The following is a 24,685-nucleotide window of genomic DNA, read 5'->3' as shown; positions in this document are numbered from 1 at the left end:
AAATGCACAGAGGTAATTTAAAAGCTCCCTCAGTGTTAATGTCATTCCATTTTCACACTAACAGTTGGAAGTCAAAGTAAACAAGTTTCAGCCACACACACAAACACTTTCTGCTATTTTGTTACCAAGCATATACCATAAAGACAAGTCTTGCTTTGTAATCGCTGATTTCCACCCCACCCCCCCCCCCCGCCCCGTACAGTTATTCAGATCTCATTCCAGAATTCGTCATCTGGTTAATTAACAGATTTCAGTTTGTTCTGTGTTTAAGGGGAGATTGTTTGTGGCTTGACTCTGGGAAAATGCACAAACGAGGCAGCAGCTTGTTTTTCAGCTCCTGTCTTTGCATTTTCTGCCTAAGAGCCAGGGAAGCATGTAAATTAGGAAGCACATGTATCTTCCAGGATTAGCATTTCTCAGAAGGCAGAGGAATGACAGCACACCTTCCAGTCTCAAGACAGAAAAATTGATCATGTACCATTTCGGGGGTGGATTTTTTCATGCTTCTCTGCCAAGCTACTGATCTGAAATCTTATTTTTATTTCATTCATCCTTCTTTCAGTAACAGCAGCTCCTCTGTTGGTAATATAATTGCTCATATTATGATGCCTCAAGTGAGGTTAAGGCTGTATGATGAAAACATATGCCACATACAAATATACATAATGTACAATATAGGAAATCTACCAGGATTCATTTGGTGCAGTTACCTGAGCACTCTGCATAATAATCCCACAAGAAATATTTCACAATATGAACATAAAATATGTAAAATTGCCTCAAGGCCAAGAGAACCAGAATGCACTAAATGAATTTTCTTATAAGGATCTACTCCTTCTGAGATTTAAATTAAAATGCAAAGAAATTTTCCCAAGTAATCCCAAGAGTGTAAGTTTAGGAGGGAAAAGGCCAAAACCTTTAGATATTTTCTTAGTAAATGTATTCTGCAGCCAAAGGCTTAATTCAGATCAGCTTTTTTATGGTGTGTAGGTATTTCAAGGCAAAAAAAGAATTGATTCTAATGCTCATGGTAATAAATAAAATGTCTGCTTCTGGCACTTAGAAATTTGAAACACAATGGTCCCAGTAGATCAACCTGATGCTGTGCTTATCATGGGCCATCGGATTTCAACCTGCATTCATCCAATAAAATAAAGCATAACTTCTGCTCGGCTAAAAACTAATTTTCAGAAATACATCTGATCTTCAACAGAAGACAAGAATTGATGGCAAATCCTCAGCTTCTCCTGGGAATGTGTTCTGGTGGTTAACCATGGAAAAATGTGTGTCTTATTTCCTATTTGAATTTGTCTGGCTTTTGCCTCTGGCCATTACTTCTTATGCCTTTCTTCAATGGATTAAAGAGCCCTTTAATATCCTGTATTTCCCCTCAGGAATGTTCCTATACACTACAATCAAGTCACCTCCCAATTCTCTTCCAGATAACTTTAACAGCCTGAACTCTTAAAACATCCCAGCATAAGGCATTTTCTCCAACCACCAGAACATTTTGCTTCATTCTTTGCTCTCTCTTATTTTCCAGTGTGCTTCTTAAAATCTGAAAACCAGCACTGTATGCACCACCCTGTGATGATATTATTGAGGTCAAACATGAGAGGTAAAATAAACACTTTTTAATTCCTTTGTTTATACATTGATTAATCCTTTTCTGCCATAGCAGCATACAGGAGAGCCCTTATCTGATTGCTTACTTATCTGACCCTTAAATCCTTCTCAAAGTCATTACCTTCAGAGTCTTCTATTTTCCAGTAATATTCTCCACACTTGGGTTTTAAGATAGACAGCTATTTGGTTTGATGAATGAAAATTCACTAGGTTTGAACAAGCTGCTTGTACAAACTTGCATTGTATTGATCAGTGTCACATCCTGATCATTATTTACAATTCCATTAATTCTGGAGCTGAATTTTTGCAGCAGCGGGTTTGGATCAGCTTCCAGATCATTGTTAAAAATGTAGCAGGACATGGAACCTGCTACTAGGACCTCTTTAGACACCATCTCTTTCAACAAAGTTGTCATACAGATTTCTTCTTGAGATATGGCAGCAAATTCTGTATGTATGGTTTGTTGGCACTGTGTAATGAGAATACCACAGCACCAAATCAAGTACTTGCTCAAAACAGTATTGATAGCTATTTTAACTAAAACACTGTAGATGTGCATCATATTCCTTTGTTTCAACTTTTTATTATTTGAATTCCACATCAGATTTTCTATTTTGGTTAGGATTTAAGCTAACCAGTTGTTTGGGTCACATTCTCACCCTTTTAAAAACGGCACAAAACAACAGTTTATCACTTCTTTAACCTCCTGATTTTAAGGCAAGACACAAATGCACAGAAGCAGCATCTGCAGTACAGGCAGAAACAACAGAAAGCAGACGAGACCAGACACTGCATTTCCCACAGCATTTCCAGAGTGGAAACCGCAGGAACTGCAGACTTGCAAAGCACCTGCTCACAAATATCCTGGTCCTGCTGAACTCCCAGCCCTGCACACACACTCTCAAGGAGATGTGGAGTCTCCTCCCGACTGTGGAGACGGGGTAAGACACGACTGCTTGCCTCAGGCACTGCAGAACCTCCCTGGGCGCCTCGGCAGCCCTGTGGTCACGGCCTGAACCGGCCTGACCGCCGGGGCCGGGACCACTCGCAGCCTCCACTTTCCCTCTCTTATTTACACCACCAGATTTTGGCTCCCGAGAAATCTTAAGCAGCACCACGGGAAGTTTACGTTGGACATTAGGAAGAATTTCTTCACGGAAAGAGTGATTACGAATGGGCTGCCCAGGGTGCTGGCGGAGTCACTGTCCCTGGAGGTACTTAAGGAAAGACTGGATGGGGCAATCAGTGCCATGGTCTAGTGGGCAAGGTGGTGATCGGTGACAGGCTGGACTCGATGATCTCAGAGGTCTCTTCCACCGCAACTGGTTCGGTGTTTCTATAACGAAGACGAAGGAGGAGAAGGAGGAGAAGGAGGAGAAGGAGGAGAAGGAGGCTCCGCCGCAGCACCCGAACGACCCCGCGGGCCGCCCTCCGCAGCCTCTGCCCCTCACGCTCGAGGCCGCCTCACGCCGCGCACCGCCTCGCGCAGCGCCGAGCTCCGATTGGCTGCGCCGCCCGTGGGGGCGGGACCGAGAGAGAGCCGCGGCCAATCCGCGCCGCCAAGGACGTTTCCCGCGGGGTGGGGGCTGCGCGCAGGCGCGGTGGAGCGGGGCGGGGCCGGCGCGGGCGTGAGGGAGGGAGCGAGCGGGGAGGGCGTGAGGGAGCGAGCGGCGGGAGGGAGCGGGTGAGGCGAGGGGAGTCCCGCGGTATCCGCGGCGCCTCGCCTTCCAGCGGGTTTCTCTTCAGAGAGCGGCTTTCCTATAACGCGGAGCCTCCGTTCCTCTCTCCGGCCCTCAGACGAAGTCCCCCGCCGCCCTCAGCCCGCCCCCGGTCCCGCCGCTATGTCTCTCGGCCAGCGCCTGGCCCGGCTGGCCGCCCACCTGCAGGACCCGCGGAAAGTGGCCGCGTTCCAGCGGCTCTGCGGGGTGGAGGGGCCCTCGGGCTGGGCCGGCGCGGAGCAGCGGGGGCCGGTGGCGAACGGTGGCCCCGCGGGCGAGCAGGAGCATCCCAGTGGGAACGGGGCCGTGCCCGGCGCGGCGGGAACCCCGCGGCGCTGGAGGAGGAGGCCGCGCCGAAACTCGCTGACGGAGGAGGAGGACGGCAGCCAGGAGTTCGCCACTCGCAGCCGCTTCCTCTACTATCTGTTCAGCCTGGGCACGGAGCTGGGCAACGAGCTCTTCTACATCCTCTTTTTCCCTTTCTGCATCTGGAATGTGGACGCCTGGCTGGGCCGGAGGCTCATCATCATCTGGGTGTGGGTGATGTACCTGGGCCAGTGCACCAAGGATGTGATCCGCTGGCCGCGTCCTGCCTCGCCGCCCGTGGTGAAGCTGGAGGTCTTCTACAACTCCGAGTACAGCATGCCCTCCACCCACGCCATGTCGGGCACCGCCATCCCCCTGGCGCTCCTGCTGCTCAGCTACGGCCGCTGGCAGGTAATGCTCAGACCTCCGTGTCCTCATCCGTGCGCTTTCCAGCCCCGGGCTGTAAGGATGTGGCAGACCTCATTTCTCCTCAGGAGGGGAGGTGGCTGAGTTTGGTTGGGAAAACGTGAGATTCGTACCTTTTTTCCTTGCCTCGCTCTTAATTTTTTTTTTTATCCTGTGATTTAAACGAGTGCTCAGATAACGAGAAGTGTTCTACTAATTCTGTATTGTGAATGGAAGTTGTGCTGGTTTTGAGGATTAGCTCAGCACGCGTGAAAAGTTCGCGATAACAATCTGCGTTTTGTTCCGATGAGAGGTTTTTTCCAGCTTGTCCATTTGCGCAAAGTTTGGATAAGCATCCAGTGTTTTTACAAGCATTTGGTTTTACAGAGTGAGAATTTAGTGGAGAGCCAGTAACTAAAGGGCTTCTTGTTGATCCTTCTTTGCTTCGAGTCACTTTGTAGCGTCACTGAGTTGTAGCTTTAGCCTTTTCCTTAACGATTTTATTTTCATTAACCACAAGCTGGAAATGATTCTGGTATTTGTACTTTCAGGAGGTTCTACAATCTATCAGTGTGTTCCTAATTAGCAGGAACTGGTAATCTATGATATTTTCATCACCTTCATTCAGCAGAATCTCTAAAATCTGGCTACTGCACTTGGGGTCAATAGATAAGTTAGAATAACACTGTTGGATCGTCTGGTTTACGCAAGCAGTGGCATGTGCTTTGGCGCTGGCTGCTGGAAGTATGGCAACAGCAGCAGCTCCAAAGAAAGCACATCCAGCTCTCTAAATCACGGCGCCACTTTCAGCGGTAGCTGAGAGAAGGCTTTCCCAGGTAAATGTCCAGTGCAGCGTTTTAAGAAGTTAAGCAGTAATCAGGCTCTTAAGTTGTTAATGTTTACTAATCCTTACTGTAATACCTGCCTGGTTTAAGTTGGATATAAGTCATGTCGGTAGAGAAAACTAACTCTGATTCTAAGCTTTGTGCTGGGCTTAACTCTTGTCTTCCCAGTTACTGGTAACAATCACCATTTGTCTGCTGCCGCTGCCTGACACTTTGTGGCTCTATCTCAGCATCTAGGATGGGTGACTGAAAGGAATGAGATGATTAAGGGTTAGAGATTTTATTTGGCCTCTCTAACGAAAGATTATGTATCTATTTCTGCAAGGTGAATGCATGTGCCTAAAAGGAAGCTCCTAGGGATTCATATTTGCTAGGAGAAGGTGAAGTATTATCTGCTGGAGTTATGCAGGCATAATAATTACATATATATATATATATATATATATATATATATATATATATGTATATAAAATGTAGTGTTTTGTGAGTGTTTAAAATAAATATTTGAAGTTTTGCCACTGAGATGCTTAATTTCAAAGTTGTTTTTATTAAATAACCAAAATCTGTATGTTTGATCATTGCTTGTTAGATGTGTAGGGCTGGTGTCAGTTGGAAGAAAAAACTGGATTTGTACTTCTTTGCATGTGGGAAAGCTCATTTAGCAGTACCAGTCGATCAGCTTTGCACAGACTGATGTCATGTGTGCAGAGGAGAACCCGTCTCGATGGCCTTTAGAGGAGCAGCAAACAGGGTGTGAAATTGTGTTTTTGTCAATGAACCGAGTTCGATCTGCCTCTGCAGTCTGTGAAACACTCTGCTAATTGACTAAACATATTTACCGTGAATGCATGTTAAGAAATCATAAACATTCAGCCTTGTCGCTGGTGTAGGACTGTGCTTAAGAAATGCAGAAGCAAAGTGTTTTGAGTCTTGATTTCAAATCCTTTTTTTTATAAAACGAGTATAAATAAAAGACCTCTGTGAAACCAACTTCTGTCATTTCAAAATACTCATGTAAAAAAAAATCCCTTCTGATTTTTAAATTATTTCCATAAATTAATCGATAATTAACTAATGGCATGTCAGGAGTCTTTTTATTAACCTTTCATCTGACACTTCTTCTGTTCTCCCTGTTTTACTTCTGTTGGAGTAGAACCTATGTGACATCTTTTTGTCACGGAAAATAGTGTTTTTCTGGAAATGGTGTTAAAAAAGACTGACCTCAGAAGTTCTTGGAAGTTCTTTATTAAAGATAAAAGAGATTTTAATATTATTTTTACTAAATTCTACAAATTTACCAGTAGGGGCAGGTTGCTGGATTTAAACCTTTGGCAATCTCTTTCTGTATATTTTTAGTGTCAAGAAGCCTTACACAGAGCCTGATTGTGGTGAGACAATATTTTGGGAATGTTGGTTCAGCAGATCACAGTGGAACAAGGCTGAGGATTAATTGAGGCAGATAGAGGTGTAACTCTCTGCAGAGACTTTTACTCTGGAATGCAGGCAGCTTTGAGTTTGTCACTTTGAAGTTTATACTAAACCAAAGAAAGCTCCTCTTGCTCTAAAAGATGTTACACCAGTGAGGAGGGAATCTCTTGTGTAGCTTATTTGCAGTTTGCTTTCAGTGATCTATGACTTCCTACTATTGTGTGATAATTCTTTTCTATCAAACACAATCTATTTCAGTCTTTTTCTTGAAGAAAATAGAGAACAGAGAAAATGTGCTCCTATTTTTCTAGGTGTGGCCCAGATTGTCCATTTAAAAACACGTTTGGATTGCAGTAGGGTTTTTTCTTAACCTGTTGACTTGTGCTTTTAATTTTTCAATGCATTTAAGCAATCCTGTTAAAATTATTTTTACATAGTATTCAAAAGGATTTTTGACTATAAAATTAAAATACTTTCTATAAATGTAATAGTTCTATTGTTCAAGTAAAATATTTTCAGAGATAATGTATTTTAAAGATGGTTTTGGCAAATTATCACAATTAGAGGCTTTGAGCATAGGGAATATTCAATGAAACTGTCTTCCAGACAGAAGTGAGTTACACATTAGGATAACTTTCATAGTAGCTAACTGTTCTGTACATTATATCCAAATTTTTCAGTTTCTTCTTGTATTATGAGAGCTTGCCTGAAACTTTTGATTCTACTTGCATAATCCATGTTCATTTATTTATTTAATATGTTACATTTCTGCAGGGAAAACCATTTATTTCAATGATACTTCAGTAACCATGAAATATAAATCTCATGTCAAAGACTCATGAGATTTTGGGAGTGTTATAAATGTTGATTTCCACCCCCCCCACCCCTGTCTTTGAAAGAGGAGGGCAAACATTTAAAAAACAGTGTGGTTATAGATCTTTATATGATGTAGGAAAAAGCAACCTTTATCAAATTGGGGAAAACTTGCTTTCTTTAAAGTTGTGACAGTTTGAGCCAGGCTGGCTTATATCATGTCCCAGATGGGATGACGAAGAGATTGTGTGAACTGCTAATTATCCATAAAATCTCCAAAGGCTCAGGCTGAGACTCCTGGAAAAAGTTTTTTTTTTTATATTCTGGTTGATTACATTGAACTGCTGACTTCAGATAGATACCAAGATGTATTTTATTAGAAATGGTCCTTGAGTTGGGATGGTACCTGAATGTGTCAGAACTCTGCTGGCTTATTTTGAGGAGAAAAAAATAAATATCAGCCAGGGGATATAGAAAATTTGCTTCTCTCCCAGGGTTCCTCAGGATGCAGCCTGGCTGTAGCAGTGGCTGTCTGCATTAGGAAATGATGGGTTTGCACTCCTTCCTGAGCTCTGCATTAACGAGCTCAGTGAGGAACTGCTGACTCTCACTGTAGCCACCGAGCAAACTTCAGTTGATACTCAGCAGGAGCCCAGAGCCTGGGCTGATGAGTAGCAGGCCTTTAACCATATTAACCAACGCTGATTTACCTTCTGAGGCAGCTTGTGGTGCTGAACACGACAGCCTTGTCCTCCCTGGGTACGTGCCTGGCGACGTTTGATATGCAAAGCCTGTCATCAGTGGCTGCCTTTCCACCCTGCTGCTGCTAATGGTGACCTGGATAAACACCCCTGCTGAACCTGCAGTAGGTGCATCTATTCTCCAATGGCCTCTCTGATGGAGTTTTCATTTACAGGCTTCATTTACTCAGTGCTCTTTTGACTCTCTGTGGTACCGGTTGTATAAGACTCTTATGTGATACCACGTGAAACTCCCTTCCAGAAATCTTTGATCTGCACTGTGACTTTTATCAGCCAAGGCTGGTGAATGTAATTAGAGATGGGTTTGACAGGATCTGTGTTGGGATTTCAGGGAGCTCTGCATCACTTTGTGGTTCTGACTGACCCCTATTGAAGATTACCTCTAGAATTGTCTGCCTGCTCTTTCATTTCAAAAGGCTAAACTCTCTGATCCCCACTGGAAATAGGGAATAATTGGTTACTGGGGATGAATAAACAGCCTAATCACAACAGAGCTGTACTGAGAATTTTGCAGAAAGGGGCACACCCTTGTTTTAAATGTCTGTCCTTGGTGAAAGGCTCGCATTTTCAGTAAGATTGATGTGGTGATAAACTTGAAGCTACACACAGAAAACCTTCTCTTACATACAAAGTCTGTGTGCAGGAGCAAGTGCAGTCCCTTCAGAAAGAGACACATCACCTCTCAGAGGAGCCCAAATGGGCCTTTGGCTAAGACACTAAAATGTTGAGAAGAAACATTGGCAAAGAGATGTGTGCATGCTTGTCTAATTGGTCTTCTTGCACATATTTCTTTAACAGTCAAACAAAAACTCTTCTGACATGGGAAGCACAGCTGAAGGGATGATCTGAAAACACAGAATTACCCACACAATGAGAGAGAGAGATGGGAATTTGGAGGGTCAGCACTGGCCTTGTCTTGTGTGTCTGAGATAAAAGGTCTTCCATAGGCCATATTAATGCCTGTAGTTTGTTTGTGAAGGAAACTGAAAAAAGTTGTTTGTTGGAGGTCTTCTTAAAAGTTTGAAAAGAGCACAGCCAGTTCTGACAAATGTCTGTAGGGAATCTCTGCCAGAGGAATACAACAGCCTGTCTCATTAGACTGTGTTGATTGTCATTAAATGTATTTTTCAGTTTTGCCTAAGCGAATCTTTAATTAATTTAAATGGTCTTGGGGGAAAACATGTAAAAACAAATGCTCTAAAGTTGGATATAGAGTTTTTGATGAAAAGGTATTCAAATGAAATATTTCTCAAGCAACTTCTTTTTTCTTGGTGCATTGTACACATGTAAAGCACTCCTTGTTCTTTCAAATAGGGTGTGCTGATTAAACTGAGAAAACATTATTTTGCAGAAAAAATGTAGTTTTAGTTACTGGGGCATAAACAGAGCAAGCCATAAGTGATTCTTGCTAGCTGTGTTCTGAGAGGGATTGTTTTTTTAATGACTGCAATGAAAAGAAATAACAAGCTAATTCCTATTGTTACTCCTTAATTTCTTTTCAGATTAGGTGTAGCAGAAAATTAAATGTTTTAACTTCTTCAGGACTGGCATTGAAAAGTTTATCTGGAATTTTAAAAAGAGGTTCTTGTAGTGACATGCAACACTGAGGTTTTTATATCTCTTGGTATTAATGATGGTCAGTGCAGGAAAGGAGAAAATAATTGATAAATGTAGCTTAACCAGTGGTATTTACCACCTGGCCTATTTTGAAAGAAAAAGTTGTTTATTTTTCCTAAAATGACTGATTGGTGGTCTCTCTTTTCGAACAGTCCTCCCTTTTCTTCTGCTCCCTTCACAAAATCATTTTTATGCTGTGCTTTTTGAACTCATCTGTCCAGCCAGGGTGCTGGAGCCATTCCCATAAACATTGATTATAGCTTTTCATATGGCTATTGCCAGTACATGGCCCAAATATCTTATTAAAAGTCAGGTACTGCAAGTTCTGCTTGGATTCTTTCAGTGAAGTTTTCCCCAAAATAATTGTCTCAAACTCAAGTTGAATTTCTGAGTTATGATATGATTAAAAAAAGATTGTTGAATACTGTAGAACTCTGAAAATATTAGAAAGTTACTTTGGAATCATTTGTGGGTACTGGAAACTTCTCTGGTGCAGAATGTGCTTCAAAAAGGTAAAGTGAGTATTTGGAGTCTTTTAATAATGTTCCCTTATGAAAGAAGGAATTTTCTGACCTAGGTCAAAGCTTTTAGGACAGATTGTTTCCTTATAAGCATTTTTAAACAATGGTTATGTTATTAAGACTCTTGGCAGAAAGATCAAGGAGCAGGAGGAGGATAGGGGAGGGTTTTGTGTGTAGTCCAGTCAGAAGTTTGCAAACCTATTTTGGAGGATGTAGTGGAATTTTCTATAGGATGGGAGTTTTGTTTTAAAAACATATGACATAAAGTTCTCAAAGACTTACTGAGAGTATTTTCACTGCTGTTTTACAAATATGAATTCAATTCAATTTCTTCGATTAATGCAAGATTCTGGATATGGGAACAAAATTGGGGTCTGAAACACAATGAGTAGTTTATTCAGTCAGCTTTATCCCTAGCATTACCTTAATAAGTGAAGTTAAGAAATCAATACACCTTTTAAAAATTATTTTTTAAATAACATACTTATTGGTTTGTGTTTTTTTTTTTTAATTTATAAAAAGAAAGCAGTATGCAGTTAAAAAAAACCACTCAAAATTGTTGAGGTGGCATATTGGCTATGGGGAGGCATAAGGAGTTTTTGAGGATATACATGAGATGGTCTGAAATGAAGGCATGGAGACAGGGTTTGAGATCTTTGTGTCCAAAATGGGCTGCTCCTGAACATCTGACTGAAAGTGACACCAGGTGTGGTCCATAATGATAATACATCAATTCTTTTATTAAAAAGAACAAGGTGAGAGAATGAAACCTGGTTTCTATGTCTACCTCTCCCAGCTGTGATCTCTGACAGCCCTCCACACCCTCACCTGGAAGGACATGTGATGCCAGTCTGCCTTCTGATGCCCAAATGAGTAAAACCAACAGTGAATTGGAGAAGAGGGTAGAAGTAAACTTGTGATCTTTTGTCCTTTGTGCCTCTGTAGGTCTGATCTGGCATGCCAGGAACCATGGGACTATAACTGCTGGAATTCAGCTGTCTTGCTTAATATCTCTCATTTAAGTAGAGACCTGAGTCAACATAATAAAAAGTGCTTATGACTTTCTTCCCTGAACACTTGATATAAGTTTATATTCAAATTTTCTCATTACTCTTTCATAAAATGTGCCTGTTTTAAGCAGAAAACCTAGTACAAGCTGTTTTTTTCCTTTCTTTGACTATTTATTTATGGTTTGGAGTAGAGATTTTTGAAATCCATTTTTATAAAACAGTATTTTTTATAAGGCTTGCTGGTACCTCAGCCTTGCAGGCAACAGTTTGGAAATAAGTTTATGGCATCAGCTTTTTTTACAAGGATCCAGATGATGTCCCTGTTGGTGGTGTGACTTGGCATGCTGCTGAGCTCAGAGGTGTGTGGGAATGCTGATATTCTCCTTTAGTCACCTTGTGCACTTATCCCTGCGTGTGAGGACCAAATACATGCTTGTCTCACCACCTCAGGGCAGATTTTAAGCAGGTGCTACCAGTTTGGTGTTCTGGGAATTCTTGAACCCAGTGGCTGCTTTAAAAGGTAGGAGTTAAAACAGGCTGAGGAGGACACAGGGTGTTGTGCTTTATTTATGAACAGTACTTAAAAGGTGCCTGTAAGAGAGATGGGAGCGATTCCTGTGAGCCTCTTGTGATAGGAGAAGGGGTGATGGTTCTAAACTGAACAAGGGTTAATTCAGCTCAGATGCAGGGAAGAAGTTTTGTAGCTGGTGAAACACTGGCACAGGTTGCCCAGAGAGGAGGTGGATGCCCCATCCCTGGAAACATTCAGGGCCTGGTTGGATGGGGCTCTGAGCAACTTGTTCTAGTTGAAGATGTTCAAGCTATTCTACTATGTTTTGCTACAGAACTAGCCTGTGTTCTCAGATGGTTTAAGGGCTATTTGTTAAGAATTAGAGTGAGATACGACAGAGCCAAATAATCTTTCCAAAACATTCTTCAGAGCTGGAGTTTCTTACTCAAACACCCCTCCCCTCTGAGTTCCCTGACAGCAAGCATTTCTTCTTTCATTTTCAGAATTATTGTAGTCTGCCTGCTGTTTACCATCACCTGCTCAGGACTCTTAAAACCAGATTTCTCACCTAACTATTTCCTTCATACTCCTTGTTCTCAGGATTTTGCTGTTTAGCTGCTTTAACCTCTTCCCTCCCCCAACCCCAACCTCTTACCTGCAGTGTCATGAGCAGGTGCTGAGCCCTGCTGAGCCTGGCACTTCATGCATCTTCCAGCTAAAGCTCCAGCCTCTTTCTGTCAGGTACTGCAGAAACAAGACAAGTCTTTATTAAAGAAAACCCTTATCGCTGTTTGGGCTCTGAAAGCACAAAAGATGTGTGTGAGGAGACAAGGATGGACATAGACTTTCAAGTGATGGCCAAAGAGTTTGAAACTCAAAGCTGCTCTTTGCTTCAGCGGCCGCAGGGTACAGCTGTCCCTGCACACTGAGCACTTCTGCTGGGGGAGTCTTGTGCGAGGGCTGGCGAGTGGAGCAGCACCGCGCAGGGAGGGTGTGTGGCTGCTGCAGGCAGTATTCCTTCTGCCCTGAGATCAGTGGCAAAGGGGGAAGCACAATGGGGCAGAGGGATGTGGCTGCACTTGTAAGGTACCAAAAGGGCTGCTTTTGTGGCTGCTGTAGCAATGTTGGTATCTGATAACTCTGCAGTAATGTGTGGGTGTGACAGAGTCACTGGTGCATTGCCCGGGATTAGTAGAGTTCTGAAAGGCAGGAAACTGAGTTTGTTGCTTCATCACTCCAGTCAGAAATGAGTTACAAGTACATGGTTCTGTTTAGATCCAGTTTGTAGATGAATGTGATAGAAGCAAAGACAAATGCTACAGGAAATAGTTTAATCTAGATGGAACGCAAGCATGAGCTGGGTGTTTACAGTTTAGTTTAATGTGAAACCTGCTTCTTATATGAAATGTAAGCTTCTGATTTTCTCTTAATTTGAGAACGTTATTTTAGGTTTCTCATACCAACATGGTCCTGGAGTTGAGAATTCAGGGAAGGCTGGAAAAATGCAGAAGAATGATAATCCTGTCTCAAGCCTTTTACAGAAAGACTGATTTTGGAACTTTACAATCTGTTAAGTGGCCTTCACAGAGGACACAGAGCTTCCTCCAGTAATTTTAAAGATTTTCTCGAATTTGTTGGATAATCTACACTTCAGGTTACCTATAAAAGGAACAAGGGAAAGGGCAAGAAAACTGCCTGTAGATTTTATTCCTAGGTTTGAGTACATATAGGCTGCCTGTTTACATTGAACATGTAGAAAGAGAAACAATTTTTGAAACTTGCCGTTTTATCTTGCGACTGCGTCTTTTATAGAATAGTGGCAAAAAAGGAAGGTGTATCCTGTCTTGTACGACATTTTGCAATAGTGGGGAAAGTATTTCTTACTGTGCTGTAATATGTAAATTAGCATAGTTTTATCCAAAACCTGAGAGAGTTAAGAAACTATGTTTTCCAACATGATATGTGCTTATTAAAGCAAAGTATTTTATTTCTTCCTGGTAAATAGTCCTTATTAATAAAAAAAAAAAAGTGAGAAGGCAAAAAGAATTGGAAGTAATTATTCGATGATTTTTGTTTAACAAATGTGGCTTGTAGGAAGAAACTTATGTGGGTTTGGAGAGAACAAAAAAGATTACTGTTTTAGGAGTTTCATGCTGATGCCCACAGATTAAGTCAACAACTGCAGAAGCCTTAAAACAAAGAATTGAGGAAGGAATTGAATTTCTTTATAATTTTGTTTTGAGTTCCTCCTTTTCAGGGCAGAAAGTGAAACCACTCGATTCTGCCTGGGTAATTGCTAACAATACAAGTAGGTGTAATTGCTAACAATACAAGTAGGTGTAATTGCTAACAATACAAGTAGGTGATGGAGCTGCTTCACCCAGGGTAAAGCTGTTGCACAATTCAACACACTTGTCTCTGCCCATGTGGTCAGTTTGGGATATCAGAGCATGGCAAGACAACTGCTGCAGAGGTTGAGACATTTCTTACTGCTTTGAATAAGTCTGGTCAAAGCACTGAAATTCATATATCCTGAATGCAAAGAAGATGGGGAAGACTGAAAGTTTGACTTAGCAATTTCTTTATGAAAAGGTGCTCTCTAGGCCTGTGGAGGGTAGGGCAAGGAAAAGGGTAAAAATCAGTGGCATTAATTGGAATTAATTATAGAATGTTCATAGAGTGATATTTTTTTGTTTGTTTATTTATTTCAAATTCTAATATGGTTTCTGCATTTTTCTTCCCTACCAGTATCCCCTTGTGTTTGGACTGATCCTGGCATTCTGCTGGTGTTCTTTGGTTTGCTGTAGTCGAATTTATATGGGAATGCATTCAATTTTGGTAAGAAAATCTAATCTACTACTGAACTTCTGTTTTAATCCTGTTCTGATTTAATAAACTCACATCACATTGAAGGTTTTACAGTGCAATAATTATATACAGATGTATTTTTGTAATGTCCTACCATACAGAAACAGAAGACTTACATTTCTTCAACATAGAAATTGATAAAATAGCTAAAAGTGGCTTTCATGCTAAACTTATACTTGTCTTTTATAAATTCAGTCCACAGTTGAAACTTAACAGGTGTTTAATGTCATTTTTTAGTGCAGAAATTGATGACTGCTCTAGAGTGTAGAGTAAATTTTCCTCTAAAGAGTAGAAATCATTTTGCAGAATTAGAAAGTGGCTGTTAAAATTCATTCCACATCAGCTGCTCAATCATGTGCATTTTGGAGTGCCACTCTACATGCTAGAGTTTTGTTTACCAGAGTTTCTAAAACCAGGTAACAAAGTTGTCATCTTTGAAAAACAAACTTATTTATTAAAACTCCCCAAACTGAAATACAAATGTATGCAATGTAGAAATGAGAAAACAAGAACACCACAAAGTGGAAATTGCAATGCAAGAACACTTATGAGGGTGGGTGAAGATGTTTTTGAAGAAGAGCTAGCAGACAGAAAAGGGTAAGCCTGGTAGGGAGTAGAAAAGCTGGTAGATGAGCACAGTGTAAAAGGAGATGGGAAAATAAGGCAGCTTAGAAAAACTAAATGACATTTGTGCATCAGTAGTTAGGAGGCTTTCCAATCTAAAACCACTCTGTCAAAGATGATGTGATGGACTGATAGTTCAGCTGACACAAAATGTCATAGAACAAAGTTGTGCCACAAACAGTGAGCAAGCAGACAGGGCTTTTTGCAGTTTCACATCTGAATCCTCTGCAGAGTTTGAGGGAATACAGTTCACCATGTGGTGCCTGCAATGTACATCAACCACACTGCCTGAGTTTGGGGGGAGTAGGTGGCAAATAGAGCAGAAAGGTTTTTTTTGTTGCTTCTGAAATGAACAAGTTTATATCAGTCAAAATTTCTAGAGCTTTTATCAAGCTTTCAGTTAGTGGAAGCAAATAAAAATTATTAATTGAAGCTGGAGCAATACAAACTCTGGTGATTGAAGTCCCACCTCCTGGCTCAAAAGCATGAAAATAAAGGCAGGCCACTTTGTAGTGCTTGGATTACACAAATTCTTTAACAATTGAAGGTGACAAAAGTAGCAGAGAATTCCATGCAACTCAGTGATCAGTAAACAGTTAACTGAAATTTAATGTTGAAGTAAAAAAATCATTGGGTAATGTTTTCATTAAGAAAAGACCTTTAAAAATAATAGTAAAACTGAAAATCAGTTAGGAAGCCACAGAGGTTATCTCTTCCTCTCCTTTAATATTTGGAAACAGTTCCCATTCTTCCAGCATTGTTAATTCTGAAGCTGGAGTGGAAAGTTGAAGCTGCTCTAGTGCCTGACTGCAGTGGTCCTTGACTGCTGCACCAGCTGCTGCTGCTGCTGCCAGTGTTGGGTGTGTTGGCACCCAGGCCCTCAGAGCCACTGTTGAGCTGTTTCAGCAAACTTAAGTTGGCAGAACATATTTAGCTGGGCTGGATTTGTGCTGACTGTAGGTTGGAATGCCCTGGCCCTGGGCAGGGACCAGTGTTGCCAGCAGAAAAATCATAGAAGAATCACAGAATAGTTTTGGGTTGGAAGAGACCTTTAAAGATCATCTAGTCCTACCCCCCTGCAATAAGCTGGGACATCTTCAACCAGAACAGGTTGCTCAGAGCCTTGTCCGACCTGACCTTGAATGCTTCCAGAGACAGGGCATCCACCACCTCTCTGAACAGCCTGCACCAGTGCCTCATCATGCTCATTGGAAAAAATGTCTTCCTTCTGTCCAGTCTGAATCTCCCCTTTTTTAATTTAAAACCATCACCCCTTGCCCTTTTGCAGCAGGTGTTACTTAAAAGGCCAGACCTGCAACTTCACTGAAGGATCCTCTGATCATAACTTTGTTTCATGATCTGGTCAGGATGCAGGTGATTTGTTAATAGGTGATCAAATGCAATTCCTTACCTTATGTTTAACATAAGAAAGATTGAATCCTGTAAAAGGTAAAAGATGGGAATCTGTAAGTTGCTTTTAACACTACAGCAGCTAGGCTTGTATTATTGCTAATATAACTTGAGGGCTTTTGTTTTAAATAGATACTACACTGAAACCACATCTTTCTCTTCAACAGGATGTTATTGCTGGATTTCTGTATGCTATTCTTATCCTGGTTGTCTTCCATCCAGTTGTGGACCTGATTGACAACTTCAACTTAACTTACAAATACGCACCCTTAATTATCATCAGTCTCCATTTGGCCCTGGGCATCTTCTCTTTCACCCTGGACACGTGGAGCACGTCGCGAGGTGACACCGCTCAGATCCTGGGCTGCGGTGCCGGCGTGGCCTGTGGCTCTCACGTCAACTACATCCTGGGTCTGCAGCTGGATCCTCCTCCCCACACCTTGCCTTTGTCTCTGTCCTCCCTCACCGTGACTGCGTTTGGAAAAGCCATAATGCGCTTGCTGATCGGAGTCATCGTTCTGTTGCTAACAAAAGTGGCCATGAAAAAAGCCACGATTCCGCTGGCGTGTAAAATGTTCCGCATCCCGCACGCCGACGTGCGGAGGGCCAGGCAGCGCATGGAGGTCGAGCTGCCCTATCGCTATATTACCTATGGAATGGTTGGCTTCTCCCTCATGTTTATTGTTCCTTGCCTCTTCCATTTCATTGGTCTTTCCTGATGCAGTTTGAGCACTTTGAGTAGGGAGAACTGAGCTAGTTGCTTTTTGAAGAGGTGCACTAGTTTGCTAAGGGAGGCCAGCCAGCTTGGCTTTAGCAGGGTCTTCCGATTAACAGCAATACAAAACAAGTGAAGCATTTAAAGGGCTTTGCACATCTCTGGGGAAGGTTTAGGGCCAGCAGTCAAGCATCAGTCCAGGAGAAGTGCTGACCTCTGTAAATGCTGTTTTTTGGACTTATTGCTGTAACCAAGTCTGTGTGTGTGTGATGCAGTGAATGTATCTGGGATGGCTGCCAGGCTGTGCCTGTATACAGTGACACTTCAGCAGGTGTGTCTGACAGCTAATCAGAAGGCCCCATTCTTGATCTGTTTGCCATTTCACAGTAATTAATTCAAGTTGTTGGACCATAAACTGTTACATTTGCTTTTTTTCTGTTCTTTCCTGAAGTTCTGCTTCAAGGTACTTCAACTAATAGGTATTTTTAATGGACCAAACTTTAATGAGGTTGAATTTTTCTAAATAAACAAACAAAAGCCTTTTTCTTTAGCCCCCTTTGCAGAGAAAAATGTCTGGATTAGCATTGGTAGATATCACTAGAGTATATATAATTCAGGTACTGTATTTTATGGTTTAATAACTGTGCCTTTCTGTTGCTAAATTAAGAAATGCCATATATACTGTGATGTAAAAATGCCTAATTTTCTGGAAAATCCTACGTAATTAGGCAGATATTAAAAAAATGTTAATTGTCCATGTTGCTGACATGGTCCAAGTTAACTAGAATGTTCATTTTTTCCTGATCAAAATTGCATAAATGAAATGACCCAGGAATTGTGTCCTTGAGCTCAAGATATTGTAAATGAACAATAGTTCCTTTTGTAAGTATTTTTAATGTGTATTGTAAGTTACTGCAAGAGGATATATTTTTCTGGAGATTGTTTATACAGTGGATGGATATTCAAAATTAATTATTTAAACATATAAACAATAAAAGCACCCCATTCTGCAAAGAAATGGGCTTCGCTTATTATTCCAAACTAATCTAGAAGGACCACTGCTTTTAGGTATTTGGTTAGAAAATATAATACTTATTCTAGAAAAATCCGTATTTTTATGCATTAACATACTGTATTTAAAGGTGGTAATCACTTTTACCCAATTTAGATAGTTATAAGACAACGTAACAATTAAAGTAATCTTGTAATCATTCTGATTGACAGTTTGTGAGCACTCAAGACAGTATGGTCAATGCATGAGCAGTTTGTGATCTCTAAATTTGGTAGGATTTTATTATGTGCTTTTGAGCTTTTCATGATCCTTTTCCCTTCAGGTGTAATTTCATGTGCCTTTTTTCTGTTCATTTTGTCTTGTTCATGTGTTGCCTGATCTGTTCTTTCCATGTCATGAACAGTTACTGCAGGAAGCGCTGTCTTAGTGTCTGAGCAGACACAAATTTAAGTAATTTTGTATTGTACTTGTTTTTCAGGAAAAGCATCATTTGGTTGGGAAATATGGTGATTAGATAGAATACAAAGCCTACATTTTCTGTAAGCAGTATTTGGTTTTAGAAGGTTTTTTTGTGTTGGGAGATGATATCTCCAAGCTGTTAATAATGTAGATTGACAAAGTTAACTTCACTTTCTGTGAAGCACATGAGGTTTATGGTACTCTGGCACTGGATGATGTGAAGAACTCAACTTTTCTGGTGCATTTCTGCCGTGCATCCTGAATGCACTGCTATGAATGTATTCAAACTGAGGTATTCAGACCTGAGAGTGTGTTAAACAACTTCCATAGCTGAAAAGACCTTACCCAGTTGAAAATGGTGAGCTTGTTTCAGTGTGTGTTTCTGGATTTGATTTTTGTGTCTGTTCCTCTTTTGCAGTTCAATGCAGAAAAGGTAAATTGGTTTCTGGGGTTTTGAGAGTGGGATTTTCACTGATTTGGCTTCACACACCAAGATAGCCATTAAATAAACAGCTGGGGGAATGTACACAAAATGCCTTATGCTTAAAGCCCTAAGCAAGTGGTGTAGTTTCAATTATATTTAATTAGTCTGAGGACTGTTAAAAATAATAGGATAACTTTCTCTGAAATTTAGGGCATATTCTCCTAAAATATCCTAGCTTTACAGTTTATAGCAAAAAATGTTTAAATTCTAGCACAGAAAAGGTAAGCAAGCAAAACTAATTTTTTAAGGTACATATTGGACTTTTAGAAACTTCAAGTTTACATCATAAGGAGCATAATTAAAGCTGTATCTTCTAGCTGTGCTTGCTCTCTTGTAGTATTAATGGAACATGAGATGTACTGTAGAGAATCTGGAAGGGGTGAAAAAGATCACACAGAGCTTTCAGCAGGCTAAGGAAAATTGCACTGTAGCTTATTCTACTGTCATAAATGTATTTTTTATATTTTTATACATTACATTGAGTAAGTTCAAAATGTCATGTTCCATGTACCACTACCCCAGAAATGTCCATCAGAATGTTTATACAGCACCTTCAGCAACTACTTCATGAGAAGAAGTTTACATGAGAAAAAGTTCTACTGTTCTATTTTCATCTTTTATAAGGGGTTAGGCTCAAGAGGGCAGTTAGCACAAAATGTCATGCAATATGAATACCTTTAGAGGATAAAGAATTACAGACATGCAAATGCTTAAAAATCCAAGCAAAGTATTTGTATTGTTGTATAACTTTGTTTACTAATAAGCTAAGATTCCTTGGAATTGGGCATAACAAAGCAGCAGGTAAAACTGGAGCACTTTCTTTGCCCTAATCTATTCTTAGAGTTGAACATGAAAAATGTTTCTAGTGTGAGCACCAGCTGGTACCAAATTCTTTATAAATAAAGTTAACACAGCTTTAAGGAGATAGTCAAATGTCTTTCCAGAAGGAAATATGCTTGAAACCCTTTATGACGTGGTACAAAAACATCCTGCTAGTGAACTCCCTCAGTCCCAGAGAGAAATAATACTTCATAGAACCAGGTATAAATGCACATTTATTACAAAAAGCTGCAGGCTAAATTTGCGTTTTTAAATTATTGTATGAAATAAACCTAAAAACCAACAGGCAGGTAGAGAGCAATTTGACACCAAATTCTGTTTTCCAAGAGGCTGAAGAGATGCAAATTAGTCTAAGACTGCCTTAAACATAGGAGCAGGATTTTTTCTGGTCTGGCTCTCACTCAGAACTGACATGTGCATCTTGGGTGAGTTTTAGAATCTGTTATTTTGGAAAAATGTTTCATGTTTATAAAAAAACATTGCTTTTGCTTTCTCCTTGTGATCACCTGTGAAGCTGTTGGGTCTCTGAGCAGGAGGTGGAGGAGCAACTTGAAAGTAAATTGGCAAACCAGAGGGAGTTGGGTTTTGTTTATTTATTTGGATTTTTTTTAAGGTTATGCACAGCATTTCTCCTGGAAAGAAAAACCAAACAGAAAGATGCATTTCTTTTAAAATGGCATCTCCAAATGTGATATGTGGCTTTTGTTTTATTTTTTTCTTACCAGAACAGTGTTAAATTGTCTGGATATTAGAAGCTAATATGTTTTCCTTTGCTTTTGTTTTAAATTACTGCTCCCAGTATTTTTTACTCCATTTTTTGCTTATTTCTGAGAGAGTGTCCAGAACTTCTGTAAGCAATTGCTACTTATGTGAAGATTGTAATTTTGAACTTGTAAATAATTAAGGGTTGTTAGCTGCAAAAATATATAAAAACAAATCCTTGCATGCTGTAAGTAAATACATCTGTTGTGCAAAAAGTTGTTTCTGTTTCAGTATTTGCTTTCTCAATTAAAAAATCCAGTTTTGACACACATTACAGAAGATATTTAATAATTCAATGGTATGAAGGAGCATTGCTGTCAAACTCCTGCTAACTTTACAGCACTTGGTTCCTTCCACACGACACTGAGAATGAAGCCTGAAGGGCAAGTCCGTGATGACTGTGAGCAGGCTCAGTGGGTGTGAAGTGACTCAGCTTCTAAATGTGATAGCCTTGCTTTTGGGTGATTTTCCTTGTTAAAATCACACTTAGCCCTGCTTTTACAAGATTGCTAAAGGGCTCAACTTGGAAGCCCGATCTCTGTAGGTGGAACTGGCTGCACATTTCTAACACTCCCCCTGTGTACCATAATTCTGTGAATGAAGAGACCCCAGAATAAAGTCAGTAGATATTAAAATGAGAGGAGAAATGGTTTCTTGGGGTATTGTGACTCAACTTACTGTAATTGATTCTTGAATGGTTCTTTGGTCTAAAGTGGAATGTTTGTTGGTTATATCATTTATTTCTGTATTCTACAAACAACTTGGAGGAAACTTAACTTTTTTGTGGGAGGAAGCTGAATGACTTCTTGCCAGACTATTCTACAGGAAAGCTTAAGTGGCCTTTTGTTTCAGAAAAAAAACATATAAGCCTGTTTTAAAATTTAGTGCAAATAATATATTTGTCAAATTGATAGATTATTTGGGTCATTAACGTTGTTCTTGCAATACTGAAGAAAGGCAATGAAAGCCGAATTTGGAAACAAAATGTAATATTCTGTGGCAGAGAGGATAAAGCACTTTAGGTGTTCTCTAAAAAGCAAGTATCACATGCTGGTTTTGTAGCAAATTTAGCCATGCATTAGAAAAAAATTCTTTGCACTCTATTCCGCACCAGAAATTATTTGCATGTTGGTAAGAGGCCTTGTAAGAAAAGGAAGGAAAGCAGGGTGTGCTTGCAGTATATGACCAGTAACTGTTCCTGTAGGATCAAAGGAGAAGAGAGGGTACATGGGATAACAGTAACTTAAAGATACTGACTAGTAAATGTAAATAATTCCCATCAAGATGGAGAATTTTGTTAGTCACTGTTTTCCCACAAGTTTATTTTTGTTAGGAAATGTAAGGAAAGATAAGAGTGATATTACTGATTTGGAAATTAGCTCTTAAGACAATTCTAGATGACGAAAGTATCAAAACTGAAAAAGATCAGTTAAGGAGCAAGTAATGGGAACAGTAAGAGTAGAGTCTGAGGGGGATTTTGTATTAAACTTAATGCACTTAAAAATTAAGCCAAAATTTGGCCTACACTTGATTTATATGAAATCTGTAGTACAATATAGATACATTTATATATATATAAATATTGTGTATTGGAGTTTAACTTTTTTATGTATAGATATTTTTTCCTGTTTACTGCATTCCCTGATAAAAGGAAGATGATAAAATACAAACCAGCATTGTCTGTATAAGGTAAGGCTGTATGTTAGTAGCCTTCTGGGAAATAATGCAGTTCTAACCCAGTCTCTCAACCACTTGGAGAACTTGATTTTAAAAAACCCAAAACAACTGAGATGCGAGCCCCAAGTTAATTGAGGATCATATAATGTTTGCTGTATAATAGTGTACAACTGATGTTTTAAAAGTTAATACATCAGCACTTTGTTTTACTCTTGGTAATGATTTTGTACTCATTGTACACTTTCTGAGTTGTCAATTAATACTTAAGCTTATATTGACTGGTAACTGAAGTGTCTAACTTCACCTGCAATGCGTGGGTAATAAACTCCTGTTGGATTCAGTTGTGTTACTGTCTTTATTCCTTCCAGTGCTCAGGGAGAAGACTGGAGTTTGTGGATGGATTCAAACCTCAAAGTTTGTTTTCTGAAAGTTCTTTTCCCCTTATAGGTGTAAGGCTGATGCAGTAGCTTAACAAACGTAAGCAGAAAGTACATTCTGCTTCCGTGTCAGTTGAAAAATTACCTTGAAATATTTAACCCAGCATGTTTTTTCATCTCTCCTGGTATGCCAGTAGCCATATGTGGGTGGGAATTCCTGCTGTAGAAAGTTCAGTCCTGGTGGCTAATCAAATCTGCAACTGCCTTGGGAATATTGCCAAAATAATGCCTGTAATGAAGAATTCCTTTGCAATTGCTTACCTCATGCTGTTAGGCAAAGGGATGTAATCATGTTTGCCACGTATAGAATGATTAAATTTCAGAACACGATGACCCAGATTTCTACTAACTTGCAAAGATTTTTGAACTGGAAATTCAGGGATGCTGTTTCCCTTCTTCAATGTATGCAGCAGGTACTTTAATTTGGTTTTGGTGATTTACTGTTTGCAGCATTATTCATGCTGTAATGGCTCCTGATTGCTTAGTGGTTATTGCTGTGGACTGCAGTGCATCAGCTGCAGATGCTGAAACTAAATTAAATAAAGCTTTTACTCAAATTGATACTTCCAGCTTTTAAAAGTGAGAATATTTTATCTGATGTGATGTTTATGGGATATAATGCTTTCTCTGATCATTTTTAAAAAGATTTGAAGGTGGAAAAGTTGCTAATCTCTTTAAGACAGTGGTAAAAGCACAGAGTCAACATCTCTGGCACTCAGGAGTGATTTCCCAATGATGGTAATTAGCACTGCACTGTGCTTGCCTTGCAGCAGCAGTTCGGTTCTTTCCTGATGCACTGGCCCTGTGTCAATGTTAGTATTGTGTCTAGACTTTGGGCTGACTAACCTCACTAATGTACAGTTGAGAGAAAAATAATAAATGCTTCGGGCCAGGTTGGCTCTTCACACTTAGTGGCCTGTTTGGGCACCTTCTTTAAACCTCTGGTTGCCGAGTTTTCTTTCTTGTCAGTGCAAAAAAAAAAGACTATTTTAGAATTTATATACAAGACACTTCAGCAGTTATGCAAACACCATGTTCTAGGATCAAGAGTTCTGGAATACACATCTGATACAGTGGCCTAGTGCTGAGCTTGGGCTTTTGGGGACCAGCCTTCTGTAAGGGATCTCGGTGTCACCCCAGCCTATCTCAGATGGGGTAAGGAGATCAGATGCTGAAGCAAAAATAAGATGGTACCCTCCCAACAAAAACCTGTACAGCCTGTGGAATCTGACAAATGTTCCTTCTCAAGAAATTGCCCCTCCCAAAAGGCAGTAAGCAGCAGATCTGAGCTGCTTTATAATGCATGCCTTCTGCATGCAGGAATGCCACACGTGGGAGGGTTGTCTGAGGTTCCTGGGAACAGCCAGCACGAAGGGAAATGGCTCAAGCTTGGCTCCACTGTTTTGCCTCTGTACAAGTACAGAAGAAACTGAGCATGCATTGGGTGAACTGTGCACTTTTGGTGTTCCCTCTGCCACCCCTCAGGTGGAAGGAAGGCTCAGCTTTAGTGCCCAGCTTGATCTTTCCGCTTCAGGGAGGAATCTGGAATTCTTGCCACTAACAAAATGGCCAACAAAAAAAATCAAATTTCAATATGTACACCCCTAGCAGGCCTGTTCAGGTAGTGAGGATGACCAGGAAAACAGAAATACGTATCTGCAGTTTGTTTTCCTACCTGAATGTGCCTAAAACATCCCCTCAGCCTCTTAGGGACAGTTACAGGAAACAGGGAGGCTGAGGAAGAGCCCTCAGTGCATGGCCCAGGTTTTTGCTTTCAGCAGGATCCAATATAAAACCTTAACCTGGCACCCTGTGCAGGTATGAGAAACTGTGAGC

The 24,685-nt window shown here is 40.4% G+C and overlaps 1 protein-coding gene across 1 annotated transcript; it reads left to right on the top strand.

Annotated features, from left to right (window-relative positions):
- Window positions 1-3,301: 3,301 nt before the first annotated feature.
- SGPP1 (sphingosine-1-phosphate phosphatase 1) lies at window positions 3,302-22,752 on the top strand. Its single transcript, XM_053980861.1, has 3 exons — window positions 3,302-4,061; window positions 14,310-14,399; window positions 16,631-22,752. Exons 1-3 carry the CDS (start codon window positions 3,468-3,470, stop codon window positions 17,180-17,182), a joined length of 1,236 nt encoding a protein of 411 aa, XP_053836836.1. The 5' UTR covers window positions 3,302-3,467; the 3' UTR covers window positions 17,183-22,752.
- The last annotated feature ends 1,933 nt before the right edge of the window (window positions 22,753-24,685 follow it).

The sequence above is a fragment of the Vidua macroura genome, chromosome 6 (genome assembly GCF_024509145.1).
Source record: "Vidua macroura isolate BioBank_ID:100142 chromosome 6, ASM2450914v1, whole genome shotgun sequence".
Lineage (NCBI taxonomy): Eukaryota > Metazoa > Chordata > Aves > Passeriformes > Viduidae > Vidua > Vidua macroura.
Note: the sequence above shows the minus strand (reverse complement) of the source record. Positions and strands in the feature narration are given on the sequence as shown.